Source organism: Acipenser ruthenus, chromosome 9 (assembly GCF_902713425.1).
Source record: "Acipenser ruthenus chromosome 9, fAciRut3.2 maternal haplotype, whole genome shotgun sequence".
NCBI lineage: Eukaryota > Metazoa > Chordata > Actinopteri > Acipenseriformes > Acipenseridae > Acipenser > Acipenser ruthenus.
Genome location: NC_081197.1, coordinates 50,504,048 through 50,523,539, shown reverse-complemented (window position 1 = coordinate 50,523,539; position 19,492 = coordinate 50,504,048). Strand labels below are relative to the sequence as shown.

Here is a 19,492-nt window from a genome sequence, read left to right as displayed (position 1 = left end):
CTCATTGTTGCATCTCTTATCTTTCATATTAAAAACTGGGGAGTGGGATGATGTTATTTAGATCATTAAAACATACTCCCTATGTTATTACATGTCTAAAACATGTTTTTCGTGAGTTGGATAAAGGATCAGACTTACGTATGAGTTCCTCTTTACCATCTCCTTCTTGCGACAGAATATTATCTCTGATGGGAAAACACACACACACAGACCAGGTTAGCAAAAATAATAGTTTTAAAACAGTTGCAATATTGTAATGGACCTTTAAAACAGCACAAAATGTAATTTTGAGGACCACAAGTGGAATAAAAACCTGACTTTGCAAAACTAGTAAGCAGTCTTTTCATTTTCATTTAAAGTAGGAGGCTACAAGTCCTAAGTAGAAGGCAGGGGGGTATGGGGGTCCTCCCCCAGCGCGGGAGCAGGGGGGTATGGGGGTCCTCCCCCAGCGCGGGTGCAGGGGGGGTATGGTGGTCCTCCCCCAGCGCGGGTGCAGGGGGGGTATGGGGGTCCTCCCCCAGCGTGGGTGCAAGGGGGTATGGGGGTCCTCCCCCAGCGCGGGTGCAGGGGGGTATGGGGGTCCTCCCCCAGCGCGGGTGCAGGGGGGTATGGGGGTCCTCCCCCAGCGCAGGTGCAGGGGGGGGTATGGGGGTCCTCCCCCAGCGCGGGTGCAGGGGGGGTATGGGGGTCCTCCCCCAGCGCGGGTGCAGGGGGGGTATGGGGGTCCTCCCCCAGCGCGGGTGCAGGGGGGGTATGGGGGTCCTCCCCCAGCGCGGGTGCAGGGGGGTATGGGGGTCCTCCCCCAGCGCGGGTGGGTACATAAATATTGTTTATGTATTTTATGTATACATTTACATAAACAACGTAGTTTGAAAGTAAAAGTCCAGTACATAAATATCAATTAATAGGTGTATGAAATGGAAAAACATGGACATCTCAAATGGAAAAGAGTAATGTTGAAACGGAAAATCACATTTGTCTTCAAATTATATTTATATACACAAACGGTTTTGGATATTTCTTATTCATTTTATTAATACAGATTAGCAAAAACCGACATACCACTTCCTTAGGCAATTAGCATGGGCTACTATGGGAAATCTATATATTTAAAATGAAGAACCTTTGTCTTTAATCATCTTTAGTACCGTGCCTATTTAAACAGACAGACAATCACAGTATGTGTTTATGCGTATTTGTACGTGCGTGTGTGTTTATGTGTTTTTTTTTTGTGTATGTGAGTGTACTTTTTATCTATATATACATGTTGTGTGTAAACAGTCAATAATACTAGACCGCAGTTTTACAGCAACTGATTATGCAGCAAAAGATCTGACCGGTACATCTTGTAGCTCATACAGTGATATTTTTCATTTAATAAAAACTGAATCAGAAAAACAAAGCACATAAAAATAAAATAATTAACAGTCATATTAATTAATGTGCAATGCAAATATCGTTTCCTGAATTAGTTATATGCTAGGTTTCAGATCGATCTAAGTCAATGCAGAAGACATTTTACAATGCTATAACATATACTCACTGTATTTCGTAAACTTAAGAGTAAAAAAAGATAATCTTACATAGAAAATGTAGGTTGTTTGTTTAAAAAAACAAAAAAAACAAAACAGTTATATAACTTCATAAATCTTCTGTACGGTTAATGACTCAGGTATATAATTGTACAGTTCGGCCTTCATCACCAACATCACCTAGAAGCTGGAAACCGATTGGTCCATCACGTTTCATGGCGTCCATGGAAAGTCTGGAAACGAAATGCCCTCAGAGAAGGAATGTTTTACTTGACTTACATACGTAACGAACTGTGGAAATTGCCGCTATTTCACTGTAAGAAAATAAACATTTTGAATACTATTCACTGGAACATACGAGCACTGTAAAAACTATTTTTTTTTATTTTTGATTTTTGAAATAACTATTTTAGGCGGCTCATCTGGCAAAGTAGATGGCAATATTTTGAAATACAGGGCATTTGGAAAACTTGATGGTTATTAAAACACACACCAACTGCTGGTTAAGTTTCACATTTATCAAACATTTTGCAAATCTACCGTTAACTTGCCCAAGCAAACTAAGAATACAAATTATTTTATTTTGGCAAAAATGGCCTTACTTAAATATTATTAGCAATCGTACTGGTTGGTTAAATACCATCATTTGAAACAACAACAATTCCTCTTGATTGAACTTCGTCTACCTTTTTCCTACACAGTCTCCTTTTCCAAATAGAGATGAAAACATAATTATTTTAAAATATTGACACTGACTATCACGATATAAAGCAAGGCAATTTACACTCCACAGCTCAGCCTCTGAGTATTCATTTGGCAAGAAGTTTGGTGAGGTGCTTTGTGGGCTAATTTCAAAACATGGGCTTGCATACCAGTACTACCAAGCAATTCTTTTAAAAAAAATACATCTACAGTCAGTCTTTGCGAGAAAAAGAGCTAGGTTCTTTAATAATTAAATCGGAATACCATTAAGTCATTATGCGATTGCAACGCAATACAAAAATATACATCAGGAAAAGCGATGACAGCTGCTTGGTGGTGGTTTAAGTTTATGGATTTTCTAAATGTGTATTACGAGTAAACTAAACTGGCATTTACACGTTTCAAAGGTGGCAGCCTTAGCAAGCACATTAATTATGCCAATTTATTTTGGGGCTTTTGGGAGAATCAATCTATCTACAAATCCTCTAATGTTTTTTTGAACAAAATCAAGTGGTGGGGGTGTTATACTGATGATGTTCTTATTTGGTCAGGTACAGAAACTGAACCCTTGTGATTTCATGAATATATTAACAGTACTAATAATAATCTAAAATTATGTCTTGCATATAGTAAAGATCATGTTAATTTTCTGGATCTAGCAATTTCAAAAGATCGTGAAGGATTCTTGAACACTTCTGTGTATAGAAAAAAAGTCTATTCAGAGCTGAGAGTTTTCATCCTAATTGGTTAAAAAAAATGATTTGATTGTAATACTAACATAAAATTATATATATATATATATATATATATATATATATATATATATATATATATATATATATATATATATATATATATATATATTTTTAATATCATATATTGTATGAGATCCACAACACTGGTGTACATAGATGGAGCACTGGGAGTCTTGCTCTACTGGGTACCTACTTTGCATTGACGAGCATGATGAGCATTAAGAAGAAGATGAGGAACGGATCAGCCTGCTGCAAATACACGTCCCACATGGCCTGGGTCACTTCTGGCAAACACTGCCCTGCAAACATGCTTCCCAGCTGGAGAAGAATAAAGAGAGTCAGGAGGCATCGGGACAACAGCCACACCAGCCGGCTCACTAATGATAAAGAGCAAGCATAAGATGGCTCTGTGCAGCTATTGTGATTCCCTATGATGCTTATTCTTGAAGGATGCTATATAAATTAAACTGGTATGATATGGTATGGTAAAACCACACATGCTGGTTAGCCTGGAAGAGGTTTAACCCCCCCGAATTTACCAGGAATTACTGACCGGTCAGATAATCTATAGGGCCTGATTTAAAATCGAGCTGATTAATCAAGTAATATTGATAAGGGTGTGCAGGGAGCAATTATTACTTTCTAAACATGCTCCTGTAAAACCTAATTTGTTTTATATATTTCAGACACTAGTTAACACTAATGAACCTAGTGACATGGTTCTTTTTTTATTATTTCTGATAGCTACTACATATTCTATTGTTTGATACATCAGACAACAAAACAAACACGGTAATGTATGCCCTGGATTTTGAAGAGAGAGGGAGAGCATGAGATCACAGAAAGATCTGAGATCCAAAGAGAAAAACAGGCTAGATGTTGGTCTCAGGTACCCAGTTCATGGCGTAGGAGTCAGGGGTGATCTTCTTGGTATCCAGGAAGGAACAAAGCTCAGGCTCGTGGTACTGCAGCAGCAGCCGGAACAGGTGAAACGGACGACCATTTGAAACGCAGTCCCTGTCAGAAACAGCAATTCTACTGAGCATCACAAGACTAGTAATGTAACTTCAGTCAAATGTAGACATGCCTTTGTTACATGTTCTCATTACACTATAGCCTGTTATAAATAACTGTTAAGGACTGTTCCTGGGTGGCAGACAGCACTGGTAAATATAAAATATCTTAAATCTAGAGCTAATTGTAAAATAAGCATTCTCTAGATACTGTATATGCAAAACCCAAAAAGTCACCAGGACATGAATCCCCAGTGGGGTATAACAAACAAAAAAGAGCCCTGATTTTTCATCTACAAAAAGCCATGGTGTGTACCTGGGAATGTATTTGTTCATGATGGCGTAGAAGCAGTTATACAGGTCACTGCGGGACAGCTGCAGACTCAGCAGTGGCTTCAGGAGCTCTGGCCAGTTCAGGTTCTGTTTGAAGGTGATGTTCCGGGACTTGCAGTAAAACGTTATGACCGACTCCACATCCACCAGCAGAGCAGGCTTCTCCTCCTCTGGCACCGGCTGCAGGTCTGAACAGTGAGAAAGAGTTAATGACCAATCTGCACACAGAACTATACTTCAGCATGAGATCTTCTGGCTTGTTCTTCACAACAGCATCCCCACAGTCCAGCAACTTTTGCTACTGATTTTCTATCTGCTGATGCAGGTGTTTGATACATGACTTAACACCTTGATAATTTGACTTTCAATGTTGCAAAGAGATTACCATTGGGTAACTTAGGAAACAATGTCTTTTGACTGAAAAATAAATTCAAATGAGGCTGCTATTTCACTTATGACACAAGCCACATTCGAACCCAGGCCTCGACTGGTGAAAGGCAAAATAGCCTATTTAAGTAGCTGTTAAGTAGTCTGCAGTGTGGAGTAGTGGTTAGGGCCCTGGACTCTTGACCGGAGTGTTGTGGATTCAATCCCAGGTGAGGGTCACTGCTGCTGTACCCAAGGTACTTTACCTAGATTGCGCCAGTAAAAACCCAACTGTATAAATGGGTAATTGTATGTAAAAATAATGTGTAAAAAAGAATGTAATTGTTTGTAAAAATAATGTGATATCTTGTAACAATCGCCCTGGATAAGGGCGTCTGCTAAGAAATAAATAATATACCAACTAAACTGTATTTATAAGGAACTTGCATGCCTTTCCCTTCATAAATAAATGATGAAGTTGCATTAAAAAAATCTGCACTCACCTATCCAAGTATTTTTAATTTTATGCCAGTGACATGAAATATTGTTTGAAGTTCATCAAGTTTGATTTTATGCATTAGTGAATTTGTCAGTGTTCTTGGGTTGAATTATATAAATTGAACGAATGATGCATTACCAGATAGAAAGCTAAAAAAACTGATCATTCTGTTTAATAAATCATACGATCTACAGGAATACAAGTGCACGAGACGTAAAACCGAGGTCCTATTGCAAGTGACTCTGCAGCAGTTGTTGTTGATGCACAGTTCATCCCTAGTCTCTAAGTTGCTTTGGATAAAAGCGTCTGCTAAATGACTTATTATTATTATTATTATTATTATTATTATTATTATTATTATTATTATTATTATTATTATTATTATTATTATTATTATTATTATTAATAATAATAATAATAATAATAATAATAATAATACATACCTCTTCAGTGTTCTACCCCCGGAAAGACATACCAATATGATGAGTTGATCAATTTTACTGATCTAAACAGTGGCAGATCTTAATACTAGCACCTTTTAATCCTGCTACCTTTTTACCTCATGGTTGATTTATTGAATCCCTTACGCACAATAAAAATAAGTCTGCAAAATACCAGGTTTATACAATTTTAGGTTGGTATTCAGATCCACTGCCTAAGAAGTAAACTACTTTGACAAAGGGCAATTACAAATGCAGTTTTGCTTCAGTCCAAAATCAAATGCGATTTGTGCACCGGTAAAATTATTTCATTAGTTGTTTTAATCTGTAGGTAGGTAATGCATAGAACTTAAGTACTTTTAACACATAATATCATGTACTATGGTGGCATCTGTGACAGACAAACAAATATACAAGTACCTCAAGGTTTACCATCTGATACAGAGTTTATGTACAATTTCAAAGTTGCAGGAGTATTCACGACCTACAGATTTTGTATTTATTATTTGATATATTATCCTCCACAAACTAAGCTGCTCTAATCTCAGGGCTCTATGGTGCGCCCAGTTTGGTTGCATGTGACACCAAAAAAGTTGTTAACGTGACCATTAATTTAGTTTTAGACTCATGTGTGCGACCAATGATTTCACAACCTCAAAAACTGATAAGAATATAAAATTGTCAGCTACAACTATATATCTGTAACATTAATAACTGTTTCGACTGCCGCTAGGCACGAGAAACTGTGGATAATTGTTTTACCGATGCAACACTTATCATTGTTTATGCCACTTAAATTTCTTCCTAATTGATACATGTTTAATAATATTTCAATTGATTGTTAATTTAGTAATAGGATTTGGTTTTTGCTCTTGTTATGCTTTGTTCAAAAAGCTAAAATGTTTGTCTCTTATATTATGGGAATGTTGTCATCAGTTCCCTGGAGTTTGAGTTTGAAATTTCACTTAAACAGACAAAAGTGTACGTGAGTGAAGATAGTAATGAGGACTTTTTAGACTTGGAACATGAAAATGGCATTAGAGAAATAAAAATGAAAAAACAACGGAATGTGAACTGGGAACGGAGAGTAAAGTTATTGATTGTTTTGCCAAACCTAACAGATGAAGACCCATATTATTATTGCCAGCAGTCGATTTTGGAGAAGCATAATGTGGGCTAAGCTTGTTTGAACAATGGTTAAAGCCAGTAAAGAAATGCAAAAGCTAATTTACATCCAATATCTGTGTAATTGATATGAAATGTACAAAATAATAATAATAATAATAATAATAATAATAATAATAATAATAAGCACATTTTCATTTATGCATTTATTCAGAATGCCATAGTACATACAGTATATAGCTCTAATATAGTACATATATAGCTATATAGCTGTTAGGTAATACTGTTTATTTTTTTTTTTTTTGTTTAAATATTTAAAAAAGCACATTGTAACAAAAATGAAAGACAATTTATGTGAGGAGCTACTGTATACTAACATACTGAACTGCTATATATATATAGAATATAATCTTTATAACAACAAGGATAATCTATCAAACTAATGCAATGCTAACAGCAATTAACTCGAACAGCATCAGTGGTGATTGTATTACTGATGAAGTAAAGTGCCCCAGTCTCTACAACTGAAGAAGCAGGTTTTATTAAAAGTCTCAGATTTGGTTTGTTTTATTCAGAGACTGTCTGCATTAAGAGTGGGCTGTTGCCAGCAATTGAGCAATGAAGCGTTCTGCCTCCACATGCTGCCTGCTCTGTGCACTGTGATCGCTGGAAGGGATCCGGTGACCTCACCCTGGTGCGCTTTGAGGAGAAAATATCAGCTTTCTGTGCTGCTGGAGAGCAAGTTTTAACTTAAAATAAACACACCAACAGCAACATGCCATTTATGTCTGTAGAAATACCTAAAAGCAAAGCCTACCACACAAAATGATGTAAAATCCAAAATATAAAAATCTTAATTTTTAATGCAATAGTTTTCTTGTCACAATTAAAGCAAGCAGCTGGATTTATGTCCTAGTTTACAGTTTCAATTAAAATCATACTACTGTTGCTGACACTCTGTGCCTGTCGACTGTTTAACTGTTTGCAGTGCAGATGGAAAGAGATTCTAAATCTGTCTCACTGGACAGTTAAATGCAAACATGTGGCAGAAAAGGGTTACTGTCTGGAATGTTATATCAGTCTTATGCCTCTCATAAGGAATTACCTTTTCCAACACAGAGCTGCACAGTGTCTCAGGAAGTTATTTGGTCATTCCTCATATATGGCACAATACTGATAGAATACACCGTTCCAGACAGTAAGCTCTACATCCTGTTCTGACATGAAAATAATAGAAAGATTACTATAGGGAGTCAGACTGCCTTTTATTTTGTGGTTTGGGGCTGTTGAAAAACATCACATTTCTCAGTGTTTGTTTTGGCTCAGTATCACACCAAAACTACTTTCAGATGCGCATGTTCATATTCAATAACAACAATATGAAGATGTACCCAATTTAGAGGATCTGAAATATTTATCACTAGGAACTGAAGTAGAACCAAATAAGTATAACAATATACTCAAAGCTTGGTAACATACGCAAAATAAATCTCAGTAATCAACAGTTAAGAAGGAATTGAAAAGGTGAGGTGCATTTTGTGCACAATTACTTAAAACATGAGGCATGTTAGTAAGACATACTCACCTATTAGCTGTTGACATTTGTCATGAATTATGGCCTGCTCTGGCAGATCTAGTGACCTGTCCCATGATGCCAGACTGTCTCCTTTCCCTGCTACATTCAGTGCAATCTAAAACAGAAGGGAACAGTGAATTAGAAGACAGCACTGGATGTCCTTTAAGATGGAAAAGGTATGATATTGTGTTGTGGTTAAATGTTTGGTGGTCTGGAGGACCTGACATTGCTTAATAAGTTATCATCAAGCAGACAGCAATAGCAGGGCTCAGAGCAAAGGAGTGCAAGGCTACAGTGCTGACCCATCATCCCTCAGGTAGTCTGAGCCCCACCAGGGGAACACAAAGCAGGCAGCATATGGATCTCAATCCCGCACACTTACATATGAAAGAGCAAGATATATATCGTAGTATACAGTGGTCAAACAATACAGCTTTATTTTCAAATGCTGCATTGGCTTAATATGTTGTTCTCACATTATTGTAATATTGTAGAGGAGATGTGTACAGTATTATTCAACAACAGTCTGCAGACAGTGTCTCAGATGACAGACAGATGCGTTTTTGTTAATTAGCTGCAAATCAATAAATCAGGCAGCTTTCCAAGACAAAGCCTCAGCCAGGCTAGCAAAAACAGAGATTATCGCAGCCAGCTATTAACTCCTAGCTCAAAGGATTGCCATCAGCTTTCATGTTTATCACTTGGCAAAAAAGGGACACTGCTCTTGGGTTAAACCCCATTTCGACAGCAGTCAGTGGGGTATTTCAATAATCTAAAAATAATCTCTGCTACTGAACTCGTCCCGCTGGTGATTTATTGACCTGCAATCAATGCTTTACAGTTCAAATACAGTGGAAGAGATTCACGTTACAGCAGAGCAGGTTTATTCAAATTAGCGAGGCAGTATTGTTTGTCACTGTTCAGATCACTGGAATAAATCCCATTATGTGTCTTGGTATTCAGTGTTGTCAGCCCCTTTCTTCTCATGAACGAGTTGATGGAATGATGAGTAAAGGAGTGGATGCTATGAGGTCAACAGTCCTCAGGAATACATTAGGTTAGGGTTGTAACTATACAACACTCTACACATAGTGGATGTAAGAAATACATTAAAAACACACACACACACACAGAACAAATATGGTACTTCTTACAACCAATGGGGGGACAAGCTAATGGTTACACTCTGGGTATTAAGAAATGTTTGACTGCTTTTTTGATGCTACAGGGGTGCTTTAAACATGCACGTGTTAAAAAAAGTTAAGAGGATGTGAAGACTGAAACAGTAAATTATATACAAAGTAAATCTAAACAAGAAGAATACATTAGTTAAGATTACTGTGATATTTAATAACCTTAGTTGCTCTTTAAACAATACAAGCTGCAAACACAATAATAGTCAGTAGTCAATATCTACTCTATTAATTTGCCTTGTATAGTTTAATAGTTTTACTATAAATGTAATAGTGACTTCCTGCAACTTACCTTCCAAATTTTGGCCCTTTGGTCGCAAGGCAGCTCTCTCCCCTGGATTATGTTTCTCACTGTTTCCAGATCACAGCCGCCAGACTCCAGAGCGTCAGCGAGGTCTCTGTCCCTGAAGAGACACAGAGAGGATCAGTGAGCCCGGTCAGGCACAGACTCACACTGAATTGCCACAGTACTGCCTACCAGCTCTATAGTCTGTTGTATACATCTTAGATCTTCATCTAGCTCTGTATGCTGCTGCAGCAGAAGAGTTTTTAAAGTAAATTCATTCTCTGTATCCTAGACCAGTGGTTCTCCAACAAGGGGGTATATACAGTGATAGATAGCCTTTCATTAAGTTACTGTGAACATCTCATGTTACATGCTAATAGAAATGTTCTTTATGATTCCAAGTCTGCATGTTTTTCTTGTTCTTGAACTGATGGATGTTTTTCATTATTACTGTCACGCTTAAAGAAGGAGTTTAACAAACTACAAACAGATGATTCTTTTAAACTGAATCAAACTGCCATACAAACAGAAGCAGTCATCACTAGTGACTACTGAACTGATGTTTCCATTACTGTCAAATATTCCGAATTGATGAACGACATGAAAACACTGCACTAAGAAAATTCAACGAATGGTCAAAGTCCATCCAACCTTGTCATCCTGGACCTGAAGCGTCAGCTCCCACACAAGCTGTTATCTCCAGGGCTACACACTGCACTGTTCAATGACAAAACCAGTATATGCAGTACATTGTGTACAGTACTAGGACAAAATAAACACTGCGCTGAGTAAACTGAAAACACATTCAACAGATTCTCACTCTACAAACAAAGAGAAAATGTAATACTCTTGTAAATTAACCAATCAGGGTTTGAAGGCAATATTATTACAGAAGAAAAAACAAAAAGATGATTGTTCAGTTTTTTGTGTAAAAAAAAAAGGAAAAGAAAAATGCATTTTTACAGATCACCTTGAAACCATATCCAATGAAAAAGGAGGCCTGACACTGCAAATTATTTTTACCAGGTGCAGTACTTTAGCTTTCTGATGGGACAGTAGTCCTTGCCGGTTCTAAAATAATACTGGTTGATGGCAAAATCTGTAATTTGTTAGTTTGTTTTTTATAACCACAAGTGTTTGATACAATGACAGCAATGATGAAGTTAGAAATGCATGAACAAATATGACCAAAAAAAAAACGGTTTTAATCAAAGTGCTTTAATAAAAAAGGGTACAAATTGGCACAATGTAATAGAAACAAACTAGGAACTAGGCTTTTAAGCAGTTCTTCTTTTCAACACAAGATGAACTATAACACTTCAAAATAGATTTAATGTTTTCATTAATAGTCCATGATAAACAATGTAAATAAAAGCCTACATATTTTGATGTAATTTAATAAAAAGGCACTTCGTAATATCTCCGACAGCTTGAGAAAAAAATGCAGCAACTAGCCCCTACATTCTGCAGTAGTCATTACAGTACTATCTGCTCAGAATAACTTATAGGTAGTTGTTCCCCCCCCCAAGCGATAACGGTAGCTAGCAAGTGAAATGGCACGAGAGGCAATGCTTTTTTACAGTTAAAAATCATGGTCGTGTACGGTGGCTGAGAGGTGCAAAAATAGTTTTTTCATGCGTTCCCACGATGTGTGTTTCATGTAATTTTTTTAATATATACATATATATTTTGTTAGTTTAAACTGATTTTTAAACAAACAATTCCGTTTTTTTCTCTGAATTCCGCAATTCCGTCCGTGTTCTCTGCAACGTGGATTTCACAGGGCCCTAAATATGGTATGGTGTGCTTCAATGCAAAATGAAAGGGTTTGCACACTCAGCTAGTTTGGATATGTGTGTTGATGGTTTGCATAAGTGTTGTGTACTATGTAGTATCTGGGGATGAATAAGGACAAGAGTTTGTCAGTCCAGCATATGTAGGCTACATGGTACTGTACAGTAATGTAGCAGTGTGTCTAAAAGACACAACTGTCCCTTTCTTTCATATTAAGTGCTACAGCATGTAACCTGCGTGCACCTGGAAGAATGTTTATGTGTGTCTGTCTGTGTACAGTGTACTTGTGGTGTTCTTGCCTGTCTAGTACTGGGGTGTGTTGTGGGATGCTTTCCTTGAAACTGTCTTTGTCTTGTCTGACCACACAATAGCAATGCGGCAGGCGGAGAAATTACTTCACATAAACTAGCTGTAAGGGGAAGTCACTCAGGACACTGCTTGTCATTAGCTGGAAGATTAGGAAATTAAATTCATGCTCCTGTCACTTCATTTCAGCCTCATCATTTCAAACCAGCAGGAGGCCAATTGTAGGTTAAAGGAAGCTAAAATGTAAAATGTCCTCCTTGTTGTATTTTTGCCAGCAAGCAGGCACCTCTAGACAAAACAGATCCCAGCTGGCATTTCACATTAGGTGGTGTACATAAATGTCACTGAGCGGGAAGTTTGCTTTAGATTCTACTGTGAATTTAAAATTTCAGTTGTACATCACCCAAGAGAGGGAAAGAACAAAAATACTGCAATATTACAGAACAGCCTGAGAAAATGGACCAGGGCGTTCCAGAACTGCTTCAGTAAACCAAGATTTGAACTGCAAGCTGGATCCTGTCGGCAGCCCCGGTTCAGGGTCTGGAGAAGGGAACTGTGTTTCACCTGACAGCGTGTCAAGACTTATTGTCCACATTCAAAAGTACAGCACCAGATTTGTAACTTTTAATCCCATCAACATCTAGGCTGGGAAAATTCATTCCATTTACCGGTAGTGCCAGGGAAGAATGCCAAGCAAAGCCGTATATCCAAAAGGGCACATAGTAACAAATCAGAGTGTATAACAAACCTTTAAACTATTTCACCACTGAGCGACTTTGCAGAAAGACTGCCCTTGGATAATTATTAAACAGTCTGAAAGTCTTGTACTGTCCTGCTGTAAGTAATCTTTCCAGTAGGCTACTACTAGAGCAGTCAGCAGTCTGTTGTGGAGCTGTCTTTCTTGGACCTGTATACAGGGCTCCAGTGTTGAGATATAATATGCAGCTCTAGGCTATTTAGAATAAAACCATGTGTGAAATTCATGGCACAGCAGCCCCTACGAGTTTTAAATAAAATAGCACATAGTTCCTGAACTGCATACCAACCTCACACCATGGTTTGTGCACCTTTCATATTTAAAACAAATGTATTTGCCCCCACGTCACCTTTTGCCAAGGTGCCAAACACAAACCTTGGCCTAGGTACAGTATTTCTCAAGAGCTTACTGTAGGCCTAAACCGTGAAGCACTGTACCATAACTGCTTTGTACACTGCAAGTGAGTAATAACTAGGGATGTGCTTTTGGTACATTTTTATGAACATTTAAATGCTATAAGGTGTCAGCGTTTAAACCATATCTACATACACACACTCTTTATATTACATTCTGATGTAGCCTATACTGACAGCTCTGGTTAGTATTTTTCCAAGCAAAGAACCCCTAAATAAGCAATTTAATATAATTAATTAAAAATAAAAACACATACACACCAAAGTATATATTGAAATTAGTCTGTCACTCAATTCAAATTTTGATCGGTTAATTTATGGGCATTAGTTGATTAATCGGTAGATTCATCCGTGCACATTTTTATTAAAGGGGACGATCTCATAGCGGCTGTCCTGCATGTAATGAAAGGACATGCCTTCTGAAATGCCTTTTAGTTCTCATGCCTAACAAATGTTTTTTTTTTTTTTTTATCCCAATCATAAATCAAACTTTATGATTATGTTAAGAGCAAGGGATGTGAGAACACAAAGACTTTGTCATTAATGCACAGATGTGATAAATAATTTGCATGAAGCAGAGAGCTTTCACTCCACAGTACAGACAGTTAGGCCCTAAATGTTTGTTTCAACACATTGCTAATTGTTTAACGTAGATCTTTTTTTTGTTTGTTCACTCATCCCTGGTAAATCACTTTTTTCACCTTTTACTTGGGAACGTTCGCCAGGAGAAAGACCTTTTTTTCTAAACATTGCAGTGTATCCAGTGCGTGTTCCCTCCTACAACAATGCTGGTGCTCTGATTGAAAGAGGTGGTGTGTTGTGGGAACAGAAAAGAAGCACTGTTGCAGGGAGGTGCGTGATCTGGATACACTGCGATCTTTAGAAGAGATTTTATTTTTATATTTTTTGTCCTGGAAAATGCTCCAAAGTAAATGTTGAGAAATATATTGCTAAGCTGATTTATGACCCATGCTGTGCGATTTAAAATGTCTAATGAGTCCGAAATATGTTTAAAAATATAACGCTCCAATATGGACAACACGGGACACAGCAAAGGTAACGTAAAGACTTCTTGTAAACCTTGCGGGATGCTCTAACATCCTGAAATACAAAAACACTTGTTTTACTTAAATTGTTTGCTTCAATATATTGTAGATGTATGTATTTATTTTAAATTGAAACCTTATATTTTCTGTTTCTTTTGTTTATATAAGAAATTCAGGTGCCACCCCTCCCATTTTGATGAGTTCAGTTCAAATTCAAACAGGCCTTTGTCTATTATATTACAATAGTCTGAATGTCACTAGCCACACCCTGTGCTACAAAGCAATTATCCAATTCAACAAGAGAAAAAGACACCAGGCAATCAACCTGTTTTTTCAACTCTAAGCAAGAAAAATGATCTCTTACCCACATTCCATGAAATACCATGGTCAACACTTAGATGCAGATTACTCTGTGAAAACTTGCTGTAAGAAATTATCCAACTGCACAAAGCCCTGTGAAACAGCCATCCATCATTCACGCTTGTGCTATGCAATTCATGCCATTTTAACAAAGCCCAACTATTGTGTGACTTCAAGATCATTCTACAATATTCTGCTGGAAACACACCACAGTTTTTCCACATGGGGAGTGAATACCGTCACTCCCCATTGCCAGCAGTTTCTACTTTAACTAAGCATGCTACTGGAACTGTGACAAAAATAACTGAGATAGACCCTGAAGCCTAGTGCATTATCGTCTGGGGTTCTCTGCAAAGCCTTTGTATCAGCTGACCTTGAATTCCATCTTTCTGGGGTACAGTAAGCTAGTGACTAGGATACCCAAATAGATTGAATCACTCTCGTCAGCACTGTTGAGCTAATAACTTGTATAGCTACTTCAGTATCCAACACACAACCACTGCTGCTTTCCGCCTCTATTCATATTAGGGGTGTAAATCGTTTAGCGTTTAAAAGTTAGTAAAGTGTCAAATGTTTTTAATTTTGCTTAATCGTTTAAACTTTGTCAAAAATGTGCAGGTCAAATATTAAGAAGCGAGGGTCTTCAAATAAGGGCTACTCCGTTTTTTTGTTTAGTTTTTTTTTTTTTATTACTTCCTACCTTTGTCACGTGGCATCATCGTCATTGGATATGCACCTCCCAATGTCCAGCATGCCTGGCTTTAGTCACGTGACTAATCTGTTTTTACTGAAGCTTGATCTCGCGTGGAGGAGGTGCAGCCCAGACATGCAAGCTAAATGTTAGGAAATACAATAAAATTCGGTCTGAAAACAACACGGTTGATTATGAGACGATCGCAATTGGCATACAACCAATTTCAATTGTGGAGGATACCGGGTTCAACTTTAATGTCATTTGTTGAGCCAGATTACAGAAGACTGTGTTGATTTTTTATTTATTTTTGCTATTCTGAGACTCGAGTGATGTTTAATAAGTTTTTGGAATAATTTTTTCTTTTTTTTTTTTTTTTTTTTTACTGCTGTCAGGTCAGATACGTACGAACTATTGCTATTAGTAAATTATTTTAAATAGTAAATTGGTAAAGAAAAACTGCGTAGATTGAAAATAATGGAATAGGCAAGAATTTTCATCATGCCATTTATTTACTTTATTTTTAACAGGTTGTTTTCCGTTAAACAATACCTGTCAGCTGCAACGTGTTAAAGGTGAAGTTCGGGAATACAACTATTAAGAAAAACACGTTTGAGTACCTGGATTACTATTTACCATACTTAACTATTTCAGAAAGAAATTCCTGTTTCTGTAGTAAGGGCAGCTTCTAAACTTAACTCAGAAAAGCCGATTTTCTGTGAAAAGGTGGGGAAGCTTATTATGGGTGATACAGTGGGCTTCATTTATTGCACACAGTCAAAAGATAGGATATTTAAAACATTTCAAAAGGATATTTAACACATTTCATCACCTTTAGGCTTTCCACCACAATCTAAAATAGGAGTCTTGTTTAATAGTAGATAGTAGATTAATTAGTGGCTGAAGAAAATAATTACTTATTATCTAATCCAAGCAGAAACTGCAATAGGAAAAAAGAACAAATATCATGGTATTAAAATGGTAAGAAATGAAATATTTTAAATATATATATATCCTATGAATTAACCATTTAATAAATACACATATTGAGATATGTAATGTTTTCATTCAGGGAATGTGTTTTGCAGATTGGACACTGGAGGATAGCATAGAAAGAGAGATTTGCAGCAGTAATCAGCAATTCAATGTATTTTTTGTGAAACTGATATTAGATCAAACATAGCCAAAGTGAAAATAAAAACCCTAGAGCTTCACCGTAGCTTGGAAGTTATCACAATATGTCCATACTGTCCCAGTTTAAGGGCTTAAAAATCTTGTCACCTTATTTGTATCTAAATTAAAAAACACAATAAGGCAGCAAACTTTAAGAAAGGAGTAATTATTATCATATTTCGATTCATAATTTTAAAGATCTAACTGAAATCTACAAATGATGAGAAACTATAGACTGAAAATCGTGAAAGGGAGTTTGCATTGAAAATATAGGTTAGTGAATGGAAATACCCGATGAATAATTAATGGGCGACTTGAAATTTACGGGGTTCATAAACTTAAATTATTTTAGTTAGGCGCTACAGTATATTGTGTGCATCAAACAATGTAAGATTGTAAGTCAAAAAAAAATTACGTGGAAAAAGGAAGTACTAGCTACTGTACTTCCAAAGACTATTTTAATACGTCTCTTGTGTTCTGTTTGTTTTTGTTTTTTTTGAGAAACAGGAAGTAAAACTGGCGTCAAAGTGGACAGCCAACTATAACGATTAACTTCTTGTACATTACAATATAAAGCACAATTGAGAAAAAGCCAATATTACCAGGAAATGTGACAAGGTGCAAGCAAGATGTATGTAACGACGTAGTTAAAGTCCAACAATCCATACGGGTACTTCACTGTATATAGTCATCATCACCCGTAGGAGTAGGATCTAGAGATGAGCAATGATGATAAACACAAATGCGTGTTCTTAAGACTATTCCACTGGAATAATAATAATTAGCGTTAGATCGAACAGTTTGTCTTCACAATAATTCAAACTACAATAAACCAGCTTGCACTACACACGAATGCGGTCACGTTAGCATCACATATAACTTCAGTCTCTTTCTTTAAATCTCGTTTCTTTATCTGGATGTGAACGCACCGACTACCTTTCTTCTTCTAGTCCCAAGCCTATCTCCGTCTCATCCCCACTCATCTGCGGGACTTGTAATTTCAATTGCTCTGTCCGACACACACACACCGACAGACAAACCCAGAGCACAAACTCCCTAATACTCCGCTCTTTCCAACAAACCAGGATACAGAACATCCACCACAGTTCCAGCACATATTTTAGGGTGAACCAAGGTTCTGCCGACAGTTTTTTTAAGGCTTCTTACCAGCTGCCTTGGAGGAGCTGATCCTCTCCCTCCGCCATTGCTGTTGACGTCCACGTCAAAACTACCGCAAACCGAGTCCGGCTGACGTGAAGTAAGGCTATAGAACACAGCGCTTCTGCTGCAAAGATATTTGAAATAGTTCAATATACAGACCATCAGAAAATACGTAATACTGCAGTTCTATCTAAGCAAGGTCTGGACTGAAATGCTACTTGCCAAAATACTGTATTCAGAACATTTTAACTTACTAATATTTTATTAAGGGCTGTGAAAGGCATTGTGGTATCAAAAGCAAGTTTATATATTTTTTATACATATTTTAGTCTATTAAAAAACGTGTTCATACTTATAACGATGAAAGGGAATGTATTCCATACAACATTTTCAACCATTGTATAGTCCAGGTGCTTGTGAATGCCAATGCGTGCACCCTCTTATGGTGAAACACAGGAATGGAATCACTCTGTGCCACTGCTTCAGGTTGAGGTGGTAAAATGTGGAAGTCTACATTTAAATACACAACATTATATGACAAGTGGAATCTCTGCCTTTCATTCCATTAGGAATCCAAATCTTGTGATATGATACAGTGTAGTTTGGATAAACCACTGTCATAACAGGTGCATTGACAAGTTGAATGACTGATACGTCATAATTGATTATAAAAATTATAATACCAACCTATACCCACCATTTTTACAGCATTTTATAGTACTTAGATATCACCCCGGATTGCATTAATCACCTGTTTGCAGTTATCCTGGGTTTACCTCAAAAAGTGAATGATTGGTTTAATCTAGATCAATTCCCAGGTATTGTAAAATACTTTTAAAAAAGAAAATCACAGCTGTGGCTAAATAACAAAACAGCAGTACCGATCTATGTATCAGTTTTGAACATTATTTATTTGGTGAATTTACATTGTTACATTCCATTTACAAAAAGACATCTTCAGTGCAGTTGGTAGCAACAGGCAACAGTCCATGATGAAAAGGTATGGTGGAAAAATAAAGATCATGCATTCCAGACATGCCACACAAACAGCCTCTGTAAACCTGAACAAACACCACCGACTTGACTGACCTAGTTTAAATTTTCAGAGATTGTGATGTAATGAAGTTCCATCTTGAAGTAGAAATACTGCATTTACAACTGAACTGATTTGATTTGGGTGCTTTTTGCTCTGGTCGGGATGGTACCTGCTGCTTGTAGAAACCTCCCATTTCTGATTTTATGATTTAATTAAGTGCAGACGGCAAAGTTAATATTTAATGCAATAGTGTGTGCTGCTTGCAAATCAAGCCTATATATATATATATATATATATATATATATATATATATATATATATATATATATATACACACACCTGGCTTATCGGGTGCGACATTTCCTTTGCAGTGGTTCTCAATCCCGGACCTGGGAACCCGTGTCTGCTGGTTTTCATTCCAACTGAGCTCTCAATCATTTAATTAAACCCTTAATTGAACTAGTAATTTGCTTAATTAACCTTTAATTGTTTTCAGCGCTTAAACAGGTGCAGAGTTCAAGTTACTTATAAAATGTCATAGCTAACTTGAAATCTGCAACTGTTTAGAGCTGAAAACAAGTAAAAAGGTCTAATTAAGCAAATTATTAGTTCAATTAAGGGTTTAGTTAAGTGATTGAGAGCTCAGTTGGAATGAAAACCAGCAGACACAGTGGGTCCCCAGGACTGGGTTTGGGAAACCCTGGTTTAGTGCATTCTACCATAGTCTCAACTTCAATAAATTAGTTCTACTAAATGTTTAAGCAACAAGTAGTCATTTATAAAAGGTAGGATATGTTTGCCAGCTGTGTTTACAAAAAAAAAAAAAGATAAAATAAAAAATGTATGATGGAACAATCTAAGGATGGAAGGTGCCCGGATTTAAAAATTGCTAACCATGACCCTACGGAGAAAGTAAACACATTGTGGAACTCGAG

At 37.0% G+C, this 19,492-nt stretch overlaps 1 protein-coding gene across 3 annotated transcripts in view; it reads right to left on the bottom strand.

Annotated features, from left to right (window-relative positions):
- Positions 1-17,943, bottom strand: part of LOC117405937 (TBC1 domain family member 23-like) — a 28,526-nt gene extending 10,583 nt beyond the window's left edge. The window contains exons 1-8 of one of the 3 annotated variants that reach the window (XM_034009477.3): positions 17,874-17,943; positions 17,528-17,645; positions 9,827-9,938; positions 8,351-8,456; positions 4,319-4,523; positions 3,883-4,006; positions 3,183-3,307; positions 139-185 (exon numbers count right to left, since the gene is read on the bottom strand). In XM_034009477.3, coding sequence (XP_033865368.2) covers positions 139-185; positions 3,183-3,307; positions 3,883-4,006; positions 4,319-4,523; positions 8,351-8,456; positions 9,827-9,938; positions 17,528-17,645; positions 17,874-17,919 — 883 coding nt within the window. In that variant the 5' untranslated portion in view covers positions 17,920-17,943. Of the gene's footprint in view, positions 1-138; positions 186-3,182; positions 3,308-3,882; positions 4,007-4,318; positions 4,524-8,350; positions 8,457-9,826; positions 9,939-17,296; positions 17,483-17,527; positions 17,646-17,873 lie in introns of those variants that run through there. The other 2 variants (XM_034009478.3, XM_059030193.1) reach the window with 2 other exon arrangements.
- Positions 17,944-19,492: the final 1,549 nt, after the last annotated feature.